This window comes from Pleurodeles waltl, chromosome 7 (assembly GCF_031143425.1).
Source record: "Pleurodeles waltl isolate 20211129_DDA chromosome 7, aPleWal1.hap1.20221129, whole genome shotgun sequence".
Classification (NCBI taxonomy): domain Eukaryota; kingdom Metazoa; phylum Chordata; class Amphibia; order Caudata; family Salamandridae; genus Pleurodeles; species Pleurodeles waltl.
The window spans coordinates 1,056,911,705-1,056,928,695 of NC_090446.1; the positions used below are offsets into that span (position 1 = coordinate 1,056,911,705).

A 16,991-nucleotide genomic window follows, 5' to 3' on the forward strand; every position below is an offset into this window, starting at 1 on the left:
TTTTTTGAAAGGGTTTCATGTGATCTATTATGGGTTTCCCCCTAAATACCACTTAATTTTACCCACTGTGATTCTTGATGGGTGTCTGATGCCTAATATCAAGCATTTCTCAACCCAGCCTATAGGTCTTGCGTCTTCCTGGAGAGAATGGACATACAAAAGCATAACAACAAAAAAATGAAAAAGAACCATAGGAAGCAAAGAGCAGCAGAAGCAAGCCACTGCAGCCTGCTGTATGCTGTAGTGGGTGGAATAAAAATGAGAATCACAAAACAACAGACCACTGGATGACTAGGGCTGGCTGGAAGCCCCAATATAAATAAGTATCTTATACATATAATTTAGCAAAATTAAAGGGCCTGGACTAGAATCAGATCTAGTAACATAACAAAACATGGGAAGAGCTATATGAAGAAAATCCTACATTTGCACATATTGGCCACACTTTGAACTCAATAAAGAGACAGTTTTGCTGACCCAGTGTGAGCTAACATCGTTTATTCATGCCTGGGACCCTAAATAGCTAATTGTATTAGGTGCCAAATGTGTCAAGATTGCTCTATGAAAAAGTAAATCACATTAACCCATCGCTCAAATGAAGAATAATTCAGTCAGAGTGCTGGATTCACCTCCTGGCGAAAGAATTATACGAACGAAAAAATGCTATTAAAATGGCTGGACTGCATTTTAACATTTATTGGAAAAAATACGTATTTTAGCTAGTTACTGGCGGCCTGTCTCTGCTCTCAAGAGCCTGCAGAGGCAAAATGTGATGGCAGAAGATATTTTAATAAGTAAAGTCAGTGGCTGATAAAATGTAATTTTCTGGTCCACCATTTGAGCTCGCAAAGTGCTGAATAGCGGGGGTTTCCAAATTTAAACAACACTGTTATTCTACATACACACCAATGACTGAAATGCCCTGGGTGCTCTATGTGAGTTCTGTACATAGCAGCAACTTTTGTTCTTAAGAAAATAACAAACTGTTTATTGAGGCTGGAAAGTCACAATGCTGGAAGGTGATTTCTCAGCTCTGAGGACTACAGATATGTGCCCAAGATGCCCGTATCTAGGACAATGGATATACCCAAGCTTCTTCTACTAATGTTTTGCCTTTGGTCTGCATTCTCCCAATCAAACCACTGTTTCCATTCGTAACTAAATGGATAAGCTGCGGTTGATATTACAAATTTTATGTTGTTGCTACCTCTACGCCAAGGCCCTGTCTCTAATTGAGCTTTATGGTTAGTTGTCATTTTCCTGCCCCAGTTTTGGTAAAGACTAACCTTCAAAGGACACACTGTATCGCCATGTTGATGAGGCATTGGCAAAGACAATAGGTTTATTTATTTTAAATATGTGCAGCTTTATACAGCACAAGCCAGACCTCCCATAGTATCCGAGCACTTTACATATTTTATTTTTACTGGTACACATATAGGCATAGAGGAAGAGGTGCATAATCTCATTAGTGAAATTAGTCAGTAGAAAAAGTCATTTGTCTATGGTATGGATTCTTTATCACTGGAACAGGACTGGAGAAATGTATGGGGGTGGGGTGGTCATCCTAGATTAAAGCGTGGTGGAAGGAAACAGTGTTGTAGTCCTCAAATAGTTATTTTATATTCGTACATTTTACACAAATGATCTACCAGAAGCAGCAGAATAGAGGCTGATCATGACTGGAAGTAGCTATGAAACAGAGAGGTTTTAGTTCTTTCTTGAAGGTGGCAGATAATGTAGAGTTCCAGATTTTAAGGGCCTGAAAAGGATTGTTTCAGAATATGGGATTTTTAAAGAGCGGGTTTCAAAGTTGAAGATGGTCTAGTTTTGAGTTAATGGAATCCCCCAACATGATGAATTTATGGGAAAGGAGCCTGGTGACACTCTTTGTAAAAACTTGCAGGTAATACATGCCAGTTTGAACTGGCTTCTAGCTTCTAAGGGGAGTAAACTGAGAAGATCTATATAGGGAAGATATAGCCATACCTTCTGAAGTCTGCAAAGGATCAAGCTTTTAGAGGTGGACTGTGTATTCTGGGTATGTTGGTCAGAAAAGTTTTGAGAGGACTAGAGAAATGGATTATAGACTTGTAGCCTTCGGCTGGAATGAGGAGCTTGATTTATCAGGCGGTCTAATTTTGTGTTGCGCACTCCTTGGAAATCGCCAGTTACATCCAGGACAATTGAAGCCAGGAGACGTTCTACTTCGGCAGGTGGTAAAATATCCAGATCATATCCAAGGAAAGCCACAGAGCACTCGTGTTCCAAAGCCTGAGCTCCAGCTGAGGCAGCATCATTTCATGTCATGCCCACCATAGAGTGAAGAGTCGTGGAATGCACAAAGGGCAATTCATAAATGGCTTCCCATAGCAAACATACCCTCAACGGGCATGTCTGATAATGGGCCCTCATCGAGAAAATCAACAGATCAGCGTCCAATGAAAGTAAGCGCTGCGTAGAAAGACAAACTTTCAGTGCACATTCAAATCAAACACGGGATGCACACAATCCAAAACTGGTCAGAATGACAAAGACCAGTCACACTCCAGTTGTTCCAGGAGTGGAGCTCCAAAATACTGCATCATGCGTTCATGATACAGTTTTGCTGGCGGTAGCGCTTTCAGCTCTCCTTGCTGTGACGTGACAGCCATTACGCAGAAAAAGCAGCAACAGCAAAATGCCACCTATTATAGCCAAAGTAATCACAAATCCCCTGAAAATACTCAAAAATATTGAAAGTATGGCTGATGGTATTAAACCGAATATACAGGAGAAGGTGTGAACAAAACCAGAACCAACAGCCTTAAAAAAATGTGGGCAATTCCAGTAGTACTGGACGCATTAAATATTCATCCCACAAGTTCACCAAAGTGTCTCAGAAAGTTTGTAGTTAGAAGGGACTCAATCTCTGCCGATGACCTCGCAACCTTAAGCGCATAGGTCTCACGTGCAGATGTAAGCACCACATGTTTTTGAAACAATAAAGCCTTTAGTCTGCTCAATTTGCCAAAATTCACATCAGAAGTAGCAATATGAGGCCAAACATCTGCTACTCCTTGAAACTGCGTAGGGGGAAAAAGGACATTCCAGCAACAAGTAATAATTTCAAAGACCGAAACGACATAAGCTATTCCGGCTCGCATTCCGCAACAGCTCTCACTGTTAAGGAGCACATAGCTGCCTTTGGAATGTACCTGGAACGCAGGTCTAATCAAGGGGACTGGGACTCAATTCAGATAACAAGCCAAATTTGCCGCAGAGGCATTTCATGCCCAGTGCAAAAACAGCTGTTCATAAACCATTGAATGGCTCACAGAAGTCTCACATTCACTACCTCTAAGAAAGACCTCTTTCATGCCATTGAAACATTTGTACGAGAAAGGAAGCTCCCACACCTTGTGTATGTAACTATCTCCCAGCCTTTCATATCTGCCCACTGGAATGTGTTTCAAACAGGATGTAAACTGAAGTGTTGAAATGGGCAGATTTATATCCCCAAGTATTAGCCATTCAGCAGATGGTATTTCAGCCACAGTAAAAGGCAACTTTTCTAACTTTTCAATATTCAACATGACATATGTTGCTTCTTTCATAGCCATTATTTGTTGTTGTTGTGTTAAATTAAATGTTGAAAAAAATCTCCCTTGCGCTCACATGTTGCCAGGGAACGCGACCTGCTTTCAATGTCTGTAACGTCCAACCTAACTCCATAATGGATCTTAGCTGACTTTGTCGATGTTGCAAAAATGATACATCACTATATACACTACATCTATTGCAGAGGATACAATATCATTTAAGGTATATATTTGGTCGGACAAGGTGTTAATCCCATAATCTACAACAGCTAATGCTTTCTGTAAATTTTCCTGATCTATTTGTCTTAACTGGGCAGCCGCTTCTTGTTGGGAAAGCTTCCATATTTCATTATATGCTGCATATACGAAGCGTTTTCTGCGTTGTCTTTTGGGGCACAACAGGAAATCGTGTAAATCTGTGTTACTGGACAGGAGACTAAGATGTTCTTCAACAGTATCCAGCAAGGAACCCTTCAACCATTGCTGGCATAGTTTCCCTACGCTATGGGGGTTATTCTAACTTTGGAGGAGTGTCCCAAAAGTGACGGTAAAGTGACGGATATACCACCAGCCGTATTACGAGTTCCATAGGATATAATGGACTCGTAATACGGCTGGTGGTAAATCCGTCACTTTTCCGTCACTTTTGGGACGGATTACCACCTCCTCCAAAGTTAGAATAACCCCCTATATGTTGTCACTATACAGAGTGTTCCGAGGACACATAGCGAGGGTCTGGTCTATTCATTCTAAAACACCTGAGGAGTTAACAAAATGAGTATGGCACCCATTGGTGTCTACAGGCCAAAGTAACCACCCTCCAGGATGTGAAAATGAAGTGTTAAATGTTCCATTCTGGACCCATTCACTGAGCTGATTATCAGACGCATTTATATACTTTTGCCATTTGTAAAATGTAGCAGGGGCAGGAATACTGGGCGCATTCAATTCTTGCTAAGCCTAAACAGCTTGTTTGTTATACTGTTTCATTTAAAAATATAAGTTGAACAGGAACCATGCATGCCCTAAATAAAGCTTAATTTCCTCTTATTTGCCAATTTTTTGTTAACCACACACTTTTTAAGTCAATTGACTTCAACCAGTACTCATAGCCTTCTATAGCCAATTGGGAGACAAAGGAATCAGAATAAATACATTTTGTATCTGTCAATAAAACATGTGGACTTTCCAATTCTGGCAGTTTAAAATAATATGACTCAGCATTTTTAACATTATGCCCAGAAAAATATGCAAAGTGTTCAGTATACGTTTTAGAACTGCCTACTGGTGGCGTCGGCAGTGTTCCCATTGTGTTTATTTAAAAATAGTCTTTGGGGTACTTGCTCTGTGAATGAAATAAATTCTATAATGATTATAACAGAACATATCTCCACAATGCCCTTTAAACTGGTACACATCTTCATTTTCAAATACTGTATAATATTTTAGATCAGACAACAGTTTTCACATCCCAATCATCAGAAACCACTCCAGGTGTGATTACGTCAGTCATAGAGAGTTTGAGTACATATGGTATTTGAATGACCTCAGTAGGCCCATTTATATTGAATAATACTTTATCCCAAACAATCCCATCAGGAATTGGTATGGCTGTATTGTTCAATAGGGACAAGTCTCTGCGAATTCTGTGTGATGAAAAATGTGGTTTTAGGACCTCATCCACCAGTTCAACTGTAGAGCATTCAGGAAGAAAATGCCCATGCATAAGGAGAAAGAAAACAATAACAAACCCAATCCACAGGAAGAAGGCAAGTACAGTCAATATGAACCATAAATAAATCCATGGACAAATAAAATAGTTAAATTAAGTCAATGTATCAGCTTATGTGCTTTTGACAGTCTGTTGCAGTAGAGGCAGATGAGTCACTGAAAGTGTTGTTAACGTCGACAAAATAACCAGAATCTGTTTGTGCAAAAACTGGGGCTGTGTTTTGAAGAGGAGACTTTGCTGAAGACTCCCTTGGTGGTTCATAGTAAATGATGACATCTGTTTGTGTAGAATTTGTAAGAAATTGCTCATTATCATCATTACTAATTGCAGAAGTAGTTGTTAGTGGAACCAATGAAAGCTCATTTTCCACCCTCCCCAAGCTCGAAGAGGTGTCAACGTTGCTGTTGGAGACTTGTAGGGGAACATCCAGGTGTGTAGTGGGAGGGATTCGGGCACTACCCAGGAGTCCTCTAGGTCTGCCCGTGCAGGATCGGCCACATGGTGTAGCTTGACATTGTCAATAGAAACTAAGAGATTTTCTTTAGAGACAGGCAGCAGTGGTAGAATCACAGTTCTGGTACCGTATATTCCCAGGACTGGAAACGGTTCACGATAAGAAGGACTGAACTCCTTTTTCACAGCAATCTTTTCATGCACTAGATCCCCAAGTGTAGGAATCTAGCCGGTAGATGTTACTGGTACATCCCTAATTCCAAGGGAGGCAGCATTGGCAGATGTGTTGTCATCACGAAACTGTTGTAAGTCCTACAAGTCAGTGACACGCTCATTAATGTCAAATGGTGTACCTGCCACCTCCACGCCAGGACCATCAAGATCTGGAACTTACATTCAGGTTCCAAAGAGGCATTCGTATGATGTACGCCCCACCAGGGACCTTCTGGAGAGATTGTTAAGTGCTCTCTGGACTTCATATAGGTGTGTAAGCCAACTACGACCCATGCCTAATACTCTAGCTGTTAAGGATTGCGTTAAATCTTGGTTTCGTCGCTCTACAACACTATTTTCCTCAAGATGAAATGGAGACGAGTAATGCAGTTGGACCCCTAACGAAGCCATGGTGTCCCTGTAGGCCCTTGAGGCAAAAACAGGGCCCCCGGTCCGAGTGGAAAGCCGCAGCAGCATATGTGCTGATAAAGACTTGAAAATCTTTAATATCAGTTCGAGCATCAGCTGAGCGTTGTGGCCAAACCCACAGAAATCTGAAGCATGAGTCAACAGCAACTAGAATGTATTTGTATGCACTATCTGTGGTCAGGGGACCACAATGGTCCAAATACACACATTGTAAAGGTTTGTTGGAAATTAGGAGGGGTGACTGCGGTGGGAGTTTCACGGGGGACCCTTTTATTTGCTGGCAGATGTCACAACAAAGGACATACTGCTTGGTCTGTTTGTAGAGACCTGGCCACCAATACCGTGATTGTAATATTGAAATTGTAGCCACCACACCAGCATGAGCAGAAGCAACTCCCTCGTGTGCTGCTTTTATTAATTCAGGTCTTAGGTCTTTGTTGGGAATTACTCGAACTCCCACACCAGGTATTGTTACTTGTGCATCAAACATGCCTGTCATCCGGTAGGAATATTTAGCAGGATACGCTTTAGGTAAAGGTGTGCCGTCAGCTGCAGCTTTCACAGTTGCAGGTGTTTCATCATCCACTTTCAATTTAGAATGAGTTGATGCAGCAACAGAAGCCAGGTCTATTGCTAATTTGGTGCTTCATCAGCCAGAGTGTTGCCTTCAACTTGTATTCCAACACTATGATGTCCTAGTGTATGAACAACATGGAAATTAGGTAGCGTTTCTTTCAGCTCCGCTACTTTCCCCACAGTAGTCTGTGTTTAACGGTGTTACCTTTTGAATATCTGAACACATTTTGGCACCAGTAATGCAGATATTAATTGAAGGACTGGACACAATAGTACGAATCACAGACAATCAACGTCATCTGTTCAGGATCCGTATGTTCCAGTGCCATGACCAGAGCCTTGAGCTCTGCAAGTTGTGCAGTGCAATCTCCTAGAGTCTGCGTGTAACTATTTTGTGGATTGAAGTTGCCATCCTTCATATAACCACTCATGACTGCGCAAGCAACGGAGTATTGATGTTTGGTTCCTAATGCTGGTTGGGCTGAACCATCAGTGTACAAGATTCTATGAAATTGTTCAATAGGCAATGTATTTGCTGGAACTGGGTATTCAAGTTCATATTGTAAGAATTCTTGGGTCTGTAATTTGGAGTCAAAAACATAATCAACATCAGTGGAGTCAAAGGCGTTGGTATACCAAGATGGTCCCCTATCTTTTTAGTCCTGATGAAGACCCGTATGTGAGCCCGGAATTGGCCCGATAGCCAGAGGGGGTCGAAACGTCGACGATGTTATTTGAGCCTGGATGTGTTTTTTTAGGATAAAAGAAGGACTTTTGAATGGGGATTTACTACTCTTAGAAGTGTACTATAGGATTCAATGTGTAAAAAGTTTAACCAACAGGCTGTTCTATAAACTTTGATTTTATTGGCTAGGTGTGAGATTGATCTTCTTTTCTTTCTTTTTGAACACGAGCACTTGCTTTTGACACTCTTTCTGTCCTTCTTATTGCTCTGATAGGGGTATTTGAGTTATATTAATTAATTTTGTATGTAAATAAAAGAAGTTTATTTAAATATTGTCTTATGATGCTGCATGTATTAATGAGTGTTTTTATGTTTGAGTTGGTCCAAGAGTGGGCAATGTAGTCTATTGACAATATTTTTCAGCCAGCAAAATATCATAAATAGAAACAACGCGGTCCCAAAATATGGCATCTATATTATGTTCAATGTCTCCTTCTAACTGAATAGTTACTCTGTACACCCTATCAGGTGTGGAGCGCACTCATGTCCGCAGTCTCAACTTGTAAGAAGTCATCAGTTGCTTTCACCTCCAGATGCTCTTGAAGATCATGGCGAACTATTGTGACCTCTGCTGCACTGTTGGGCAGTACCAGTGCCCACTTCCCGTTCTTCAGTAAAGCCCTCTTCTTGAGTGGAACGTCAGACTATAACTGCTGCCACTTTTTAATTTTTTATTTGGCCTTTTTGTTGGGGAAAGTTTTTAACTGAAACTTCAGACAAGCTTTGTGAGTCCTTTCTGGGGTTTCACATACTCAGTTCGCTGCTCTGATGGCCAACCTCTCTCACTGCATTTTTCCGGTGAGTCCTGAAAGGTACGAGATTGGCGTGTATCAGTACAGGAACATCCCAGAGCTGCATGCGCACTGCTAGTGCAACTGCTTCCTCTTTAAGGTTACTTAATATGATTGAAGATACTGTGGCAAAATTGCCCATTAATTGCATCCCCAAATCCAGGGCAGGGTCAGCCCTGTATTCATCTTGAATTTGTTTTAACACCTCCAGAAAATCGGCAAGTGTTGGTGTACCGTGTGCGGCAGTATAGAGCGTGGCAAATACCGTACCCCATGTATTGCAGTTATCAACTGTGAGAACCATCCTGAATGGCAAGACAGTGAGAATTCTATGGTTAACCTGAGGCCCTATATATGGAAAAACTGATTCCTGCGCATTTATTGTTTGAGCTAACCAAAACAGAATTTCCTCCCACTTGGTGGGCACCTTACCCATGATCAAATGTAGTTGCAGGGGTAATGCCTGGTATTACTGAAGGTTTTTGCACTGGGGCAAAACGTGCTGGGTTGGTATTTAATGTTCACATAACAAACTGTACTAACAGTCTGTTTTGTGTAGTGAGCTCTACATATAGACGACGAACCTCAGCTACTGCTAAGGTTGCTGCATCAGGGTGTGGTGTATATGTGGCCAATAAAGGCTCAGAGGACCTAACCTAACATGTAATATTGTATGTGGTAGGGCGCCATCAAGCCAGTTATTATGGTCTTGATAAGATAAAGGTATCTCTAAATATGCATAAGCTCTGTATTGTGCAGGTATGTTTGCAGGTGTGTAGTGGTGAAATGTATTTGTGTTCCCATCTACTGCTGGAAAAGTGACCCAAAAAATGTCTGTTCTATAGGCTGGATGAGCCTCAACAACAAATGTGACTGGACCCCCCTGGGCCGTTAGGCCATTTGCCAATAAATGTGCAGTAAGGGGAGGTCACATATTTACTGCAATTGCTACCCATTGTGGGTTTGCCATTTTAATGGTAGATGTATGTTCAGAGATAAGGACACCAAGAGGGGGTTTGGTCCTTTTAAGGTTCAAGCTTGAACAACCTAAAGCTCAAGATAGGTACTACCTATTTAGCTGAGGAGGAAGTCCTCAATACCACAGATGTCTCCGTATATAGTATCAAAGTGTCTTTTGCCTTAAATGAGGCAGAGATACTCTGGAGGATCCGAATGTTAGTGCCTGACCAAACGTTGGCGGTGCCATGTCGCGTAGGTTCTCATTATGCTAATGAGGCTACTGGATTTGGGAGACAGGATCACATAGAATTTTGGGTACTAAGTATGATTCCACACCACATGACACATGTCGGCCTAATCTGGGTTCTCCGTCTAACTAGCAACGTCTCATCTCTGGCCGAGATGATTGTAGCAACCGGGTGCATGACAAGAAAGACTCCTCAGGTAAATCGTGATCCATCAGATCTCATCCCTTTCTCTCAGTTACCAAAACTCTCATATAGGCAAAGACAACAAAGGCAGAATATAGTTCAATAAGGATTTATTGAAGTAACTGCATCTTAGATAAAAAGGCATGTATTGCAATAACTAGGATGATAAAACACAATAAAAGCAAGCAGGTGACTAACAGAGTAAAACACAAGAACAGTCCTACCATACTGTCACTAGGAGTGATATATATATTTCTCCTACCTTCACTATGTTTGAGCACAGCATAATAAGCCTAATCTGCCCTTCGGGTTTCCCCCCTGGGGGTACATCATCCCTCACACCTGGAGGAAGAAGCCTGTAGTCTTGAGAGACACCATCCCCATGTGGATCAGGGGTCCGGACGTCTAAGCAAATAGCTGCAGGGAAGAGATAAGCAATCAGCATACAGTCGTGGTCATCTGGCTGGAATCTCCCTCCAACGTGTCTGGGGCAAAGGGGTGCCCACGTATGAATGTATGTTTTCTCTGAATGTTGGAGACATAGCATGCCATGTTTGTCGGCAACCCTATCTGTCTGTAGCCTTTAAGAAAGCACAAAGTGAAATAAATGTCCTACTAAGAACGTGATGCTTTCCTAGGCGAAAGTACAATGAGATAAAGAAAATAAAACAGCACCGCAAATGTGGCTATTGCTAGAAAAATAAAACAATGCTGAATAAAATGTAACCGAATTAAAGTGCACAGAGGCAGGCCTAGTTAGCTAAACAACATGTCTAAAACATGGCTAAAATAGCTATACAACATGCTAAGTCATTGATGTGAGCATGGAGATTACAGTTGTTAACTAGAGTGAGGGGCAGTGATTTTGCGGTTTCAACAATGGTTGGTTTACAGTTGATTTATAGTAGAGAATGTTTGCGGAGTCTTGACATTTGCTCATGACAAACGTCAAACCTTTGGCGAGTGGCCCTGTAGCACTGGGGATCAAGTGCCGACAAACATGCAAAAAATTATTCCACAAAAAAGGGTTGCTTTTTTCTGTAGCATCCATTTTTCAGATGGTTTTGTAAGTACTGTTTCTTCAGTGCTGCTAGGCATGCAAACCGTGTGTAATCTGTATTAACATGGAGCTCACCTTGGAATAAAGGAACGATAATATAGTGTGTAGAAGACCATTTCAATATAGCTGCCATGTTTGTAATCACCAAACAGAGCAGCAGCACTTAGAAATAAGCTATTTGTCCTGTAATATAGGTTTATTGCAACAGTTTTGACTGTGCTTGCTGCCCAGAGCAATCCGGTTGCTGCTAGACTGATTTCAGGTGTCAAATAAACAATCAATCCAATGAGGCAGAAGGACACACCCAAACAGCCAACAAAAAAATGCTAAGACTAATATAGTACAAAGGGCTGATCCAAGATGCATTTGACAGTGTCTCAAGCCAATGGCTCTGGAGAAAAATAATCCAGTGGCTGAAGGAAACCAACACAAATCCTAAATCCCCTTAAAATAATAGATTACAGAATGTTTACCATGTATTTTGCAAGTGCAGTATATATTAAACTTAAAAACAACATATCTAAGTACTGGAAAAATATGTGATCTCCTCAGGAGGTGGCATGGTGAGCAAAAGAACAATGGATTAAACCCAGATCTGAAACTGGGGGTGATTGTTTGAAAAGTTTCAGCACTCCGTCCACCATCCTTTTGTGTTGCTAAAGTTGCCCTATGTGGGAAGGGTATGCCCAGACGTGGGTCCTGTCCTCACTGTGCCACTGGATTCAAGCTAGTCTGGCTGAATAAGGGTGATATCCTGAAACTGGTCCCATGATTCTTGTTTCTGTTCCAGAGAGGACCTTACCTGGCAGTTCGGGCTGGACTGTTTCCATGGGAAACGGGATCAAGACTGATTTGCATATGGCTGTGTCCAAACTGGGGTGGCACGGTAAGCAAAAGAACAATGGATTAAACCCATATCTGTGACTGGGGGTGAGTGTTTGAAAACTTTCAGCACTCTGTCCATAATCATTTTGTGTTGCTAAAGTTGCCCCAAGTGGGAAGGGTATGCCCAGACACAGGTCCTGTGTTCACTGTGCCACTGGATTCAAGCTAGCCTGGCTGAATAAGGGTGATACCCTGAAACCGGTCCCACAACCCTTGTTTCCGATCCAGGGAACACCTGGCCTGGCAGTTCAGGCTAAACTTTTCCCATTAGGACAGGGCGAAGACTGATTTGCATGGTGCTGTGTTCAAACTGGGGTGGCATGGTGAGCAAAGAAACAATGGATTAAACCCAGATCTGTGACTGGGGTGAGTGTGTGAAAAGTTTCAGCATTCCATCCATCATCCATCATTCTTTTGTGTTGCCCAGGATTCTACAGTTCTAAATATTTTCTTTCTTGAGTATTATGGAGTTCAGGCAGATGTGATGGCATCATCTCTCCGAGAGACAAGTGAATTGATTGGTAGATTGTCATATTTTTCACAATAAAATGACCAACAGTCATAATGAAATCTCCACAGAATGAATTGTACAACATTGTGATTATCTCTTCTTTCGCCTTTCTATCCCCAAAACAAGTAGTAAAGCTGCTTTGGAGGTGAAGGGGAGTCTCCACTGGATTCCTGTCCTCAAGAATGTGCAATAGCCTCGCTGAAATGCTTGATTTCAGTTTTATCATCAACTTAAATTTTGTGTGCTATGGGTTTTGTGCCTCAAATGACAAACAGAAATTAGTCATCTCACATTTACAAAAATTGGGCTTAGTTTGTCTTAGGCCATCTATTAATCATCCCATTTCATTGCTTATTCACCTGTATGCCACACAGTGGCAAGCCAATCAAGGAAGTCATGAAGTCATATACCTTCCTGAATGAGTTCCAGATGAGTTTTTAATCTTAAAATGACTGTTGATGGTGGTGATCTCTTGCCTTTGGTCTTTTTGGACCAGGGGTCTGCTTTTAACATCAACAATTCAATTTTGCAGGACTGCCTCCATGTACTAGCCCTGGGTGTCTTCATTCTTGAGTGGTTCCGCTTATTATTAAGAAGAAGGGTGAGGTTAAGCTGTTGAACTGGCCTAGGAAACATCAGATTTCTTGTCTTGTCTTGCTTTGCCGTGGAAGTTGGGGTAACAATGCTTTTGGATATTACTGGCTAAAGATCAGCTACAGGATGTCCTTTTTTACACTCCAAGCCACACGGAACACTGCCACCCCCCTGGTACTAGGAGCTGCCAACTTTCTTAAAACCAAAGTTCAAATTTTATCACAGTGCCTTAACTTTTTGCTCTGTTTCTCAGACCATCATACAGGTGCCCAGCTATCACAGTGTTAGTACCTGCTCTTCAGAGCGCCTGCCTCTCACTCTGTTTATGGAGTCTAGTTTGTTGTCTTCCAGGAAGAATCCTAACACCTGGTTGTTTATGTAGTCTTTCTTAACACTTTGCTTCTGTTAGGTACAGGAAACCGTTTAATGACAGCACGCATAACAAAGAAATCAAGCTCTGCTGTGTCATTCCTGTACCGTGACAATGTAATGTAGGTGTTGCACTGTTAGCGTGGTGCAACGGTGTTCTTACTATCCACTGTATTTACTAGCCTATGTCAGCTAATCTCAGGACTAGCTGTGGTATCATTGATACTCTTGGTGAGATGTACAGAGCCTAACTACAGACCAATTCTTTTCACCAGTGTCCTTTTGCATGGCAGTGCCCCTGTTTCTTGCTGCTGAGCCACTGACATCATTGCAATGGGCTGCATCACTAGAGTCATCGACAAAGTGGATTTGTGACTTTGAACAGGGATGCAGGAAGAGAGAAAACGATTTTTCAACACCCTTCTCAGGCCTATTTACCACCAGATGGCCCAGACTTAACAAACAAGATGGTGCATGGAAGCAAGAAAGGGCTACGATTCAGCAGCCAGAAGGCGGTCAACTGCAAAAAAAACAAAGACTATCCCATCTGATTGATATTAGATATATATATATATATATATATATATATATATATATATATATATATATATATATATATATATATATATATATATATATATATAACAACCCAGATCAGCAAATCACTAACACAAGAGCTATAAAAAAAAATTATGTCTGAGTTGCTGTTATCATTCAACAATGCATGCAGGTACGTACGTGTGGCAGCCACAAAATTAAAATTATACTTATCTATATGTACTTACTTTCAGAATGTAATGGTAGTTTATATTCTGGTCAAGATATTATGGTAGAGTGATATTTAATAATCGATACTGTGATGTTATATCTTCCATCACTATCCACTCAAAATCAGGCCCCATATAGTTTTGTTCTCAAAGAAGTTTATGAGTTGCCAAGATCCTTACCATGACTATGTTGGCGAGATGAGCAGAAATGAGAGCATAGACACCGCCTGAAGATCCTACAACAGGAGCAGTCATGTCAGCGACAGACACAGCCAACGAACCTTGGGAAAGAAAACAGTTGTGTGGGAGTTAAGGTAGAGTACAATACTACACAAATGTTCTCGCTAATTCCCTGAAAACTTTCGTACTAATCCCAAGGGATCCCATTAATTGTGCATTAATTGTGACAAGAGTGATGCATACAGTCAACAAGATACAAGGACGGGCTTTCCTGTATTTGTCCAGCAGTGATTAAGAATTATAAGATAACTTGACATTACTTATTGTTAGGCTATATATGTTCTGAGATGCCTTACCTTGTGCCTTTGCCTGATGTGGCTGTCGGTATGCTAATATAAAATCATTTCATCCTCCTGCATAGGGATGCAAGAAGTCCTTCAAAGACTTATCTTCCAAGTTATGGCTGTGCACATTTTGTGGAATGAAGCTCCACTTTACAAAGTATCTAATCTCTTCCTCGACCTAACAAAAATCTGGCCTTCAGAAGGAGGAATAGTTCACACTCCACATCTTTGCAAATGAAAAAGTTGTGCAAATGAAGAAAACTCTCTACGCTTCCCCCCATCCGAGTCCACCTGTCCCCCTGCTAGAGTCCACAGAAGACAGACATGTCAAGAGGAGCTGTCATGTCTCGCCCGTATAAGGACACTGACTGATCCAAGATGGCGATCAGTGTACATCTTTTTAGTATGGAAAAGTGGGTCCGTTTAGAATAATTTTTTAAAAAATGATTTCCTAAACAAATGTATCTTAATTATTATTTTAGTCATATAGCTAGCTGAAAAGCACAGAAGTTGTTTATGTCCAAATTAGTAAATTGCTGTTTTCAAACGTCCAAGTCCAGGACGACCTGAGTGTGCATCGACTGGGTGGCTTTCAAGACGCATCCCCACATAATTGCAGACACCTCAGCACTGGCTGAAGATAAAGTTCCGAGAAACTTCTAGTAATGAAAGATAGATACTTTTAAAGAAGTGCACCTCCTCTAAAGATCTACTGTGTTTGGTGGTGAGGTAGTTTTTTTTCTGCTAGATTCCTGGCCATCAGGGGTACACTCAGCATGGATCAGGCGATGCGCATTGACCTTGACTCTGTCCTTTATGGAGATCCACTGGACAGCGTTAATAAACAGGATCTGTGGTCTGAATTATGGCTGTCAAAGAAAAAACTGTTGGCTATATTGCGACAGCCCATCACCCGCACGGAAGCTTCATTATGAGTGCTAAGCATAGGGTATGAGATCGAACCTGTAGTCAATCACTGCATTTACCACGTTTCTGATATCGGGTAGGAAGTAGCTGAAGATCCAACTAAGGATGTAGAGTTGGAAGATCCTTTGTGTGATTACTGTGTCGTGGGGGGAGCGTAACCCTTCTGATGACCATGAAGACCACTGGTTTAAATAAGGCATTTGATCACCAATATATTCATGTTTCAATGAATGTTTAGTTGGTTGGTCTCGGACCCTTGACAGTGCTGGCTTTCGGCTTGAGGGGGCCAGAAACGCACTTGTGGTGGCTGAACCGGTCAGGACCAGCCAGTCAACACACTAGTAGTTGGTAGTTTTCAGGGGGAACTTTAGGTGCCCTCTGTGAGCATTTAATTAACAAATCCATCACTGGGATCAAGGGTTTATTATTCTGAGATGTTTGATACCAAACATCCCAGGATTCAGAGAAGCCATCATGTAGCTGGGGAACTCGTAGTGACCAGTGTCCAACACATGCATTTAATATGCACTTCCCTATACACTGCTATCTCTGGGAATCGACAAAGACATAGTAGGGGCATATTTGCTCATGTATATATGCCCTCATCCACATGTAATATAATGCACCCAGCCTTAGGGCTGTAAGGCCTGCTAGAGGGGTGACTTACATATATTGCATGCAGTGCAAGGGGGAATGGCACGCAGGCTGTGTGCCATATCGTATTTTCAATTTTGGGAGCACCTTGTCACGCAGTTTGCAAAAGGTTGGAGCTTGGTTCCTCTGGGTGGCACAAGCTGTGCTGCAGCTCTGAGGGGCCCTCTTCAGTACCAATGCACTAGGTACCAGGGGTACCATTTACTAGGGACGTATAGGGGGCTGAATGGCCAGGTCACTTGAGGGTCAAGTGACCAGGTGTCTTGTTTTAGGGAAGGAACACTGGTACTGGGGACCTGGTTAGCAGGAACCTAGTGAACTTCAGTTGAAGTTGCATCTAAAGACCAGGCACAAAGTGGCGGGTGGGGTTACTGCAACCAGAACCCAGCTCCCGACACCACGGACTCCATTAAGTGGCCAAATGGTGTTTAGACGTAATTTAACATTGTACCATACAGATGCGTGAATTCAGTGTCAGCATGTTTATTTTACTAGAAAAATAATCACCGGTCGAATGTTTTGTCTAATATTGATGATTCATGACTGTTAAATGCATCAGTTTGGACAAGCAGCACGCTTTTGGGCTATGGTGGCAATAATATCTATACTTAAACTTTACAGCTGCCATCATATGCATGAGAAGGAAATGTGTTTGACAGAAGACTTGTATTTATTTAAGGAACTGTACATGAAAGAATTGAGATTGTTGTAGGTGCTAAAATGAAAAGAAAATGTCAGTCTTCAAAGCATTTCAAGCAACGAGGTAAATTGTGACAATCAAGAGAAAAT

General features: G+C 41.7%; 1 protein-coding gene across 8 annotated transcripts in view; it reads right to left on the bottom strand.

Moving 5' to 3' along the window:
* Positions 1 to 16,991, bottom strand: part of RHBDL3 (rhomboid like 3) — a 541,614-nt gene that overhangs the window by 30,339 nt on the left and 494,284 nt on the right. For all 8 annotated transcript variants that reach the window (XM_069199957.1, XM_069199951.1, XM_069199956.1 and 5 more), the window contains one exon: positions 14,278 to 14,378. In XM_069199957.1, coding sequence (XP_069056058.1) covers positions 14,278 to 14,378 — 101 coding nt within the window. The remainder of the gene's footprint in view (positions 1 to 14,277; positions 14,379 to 16,991) is intronic.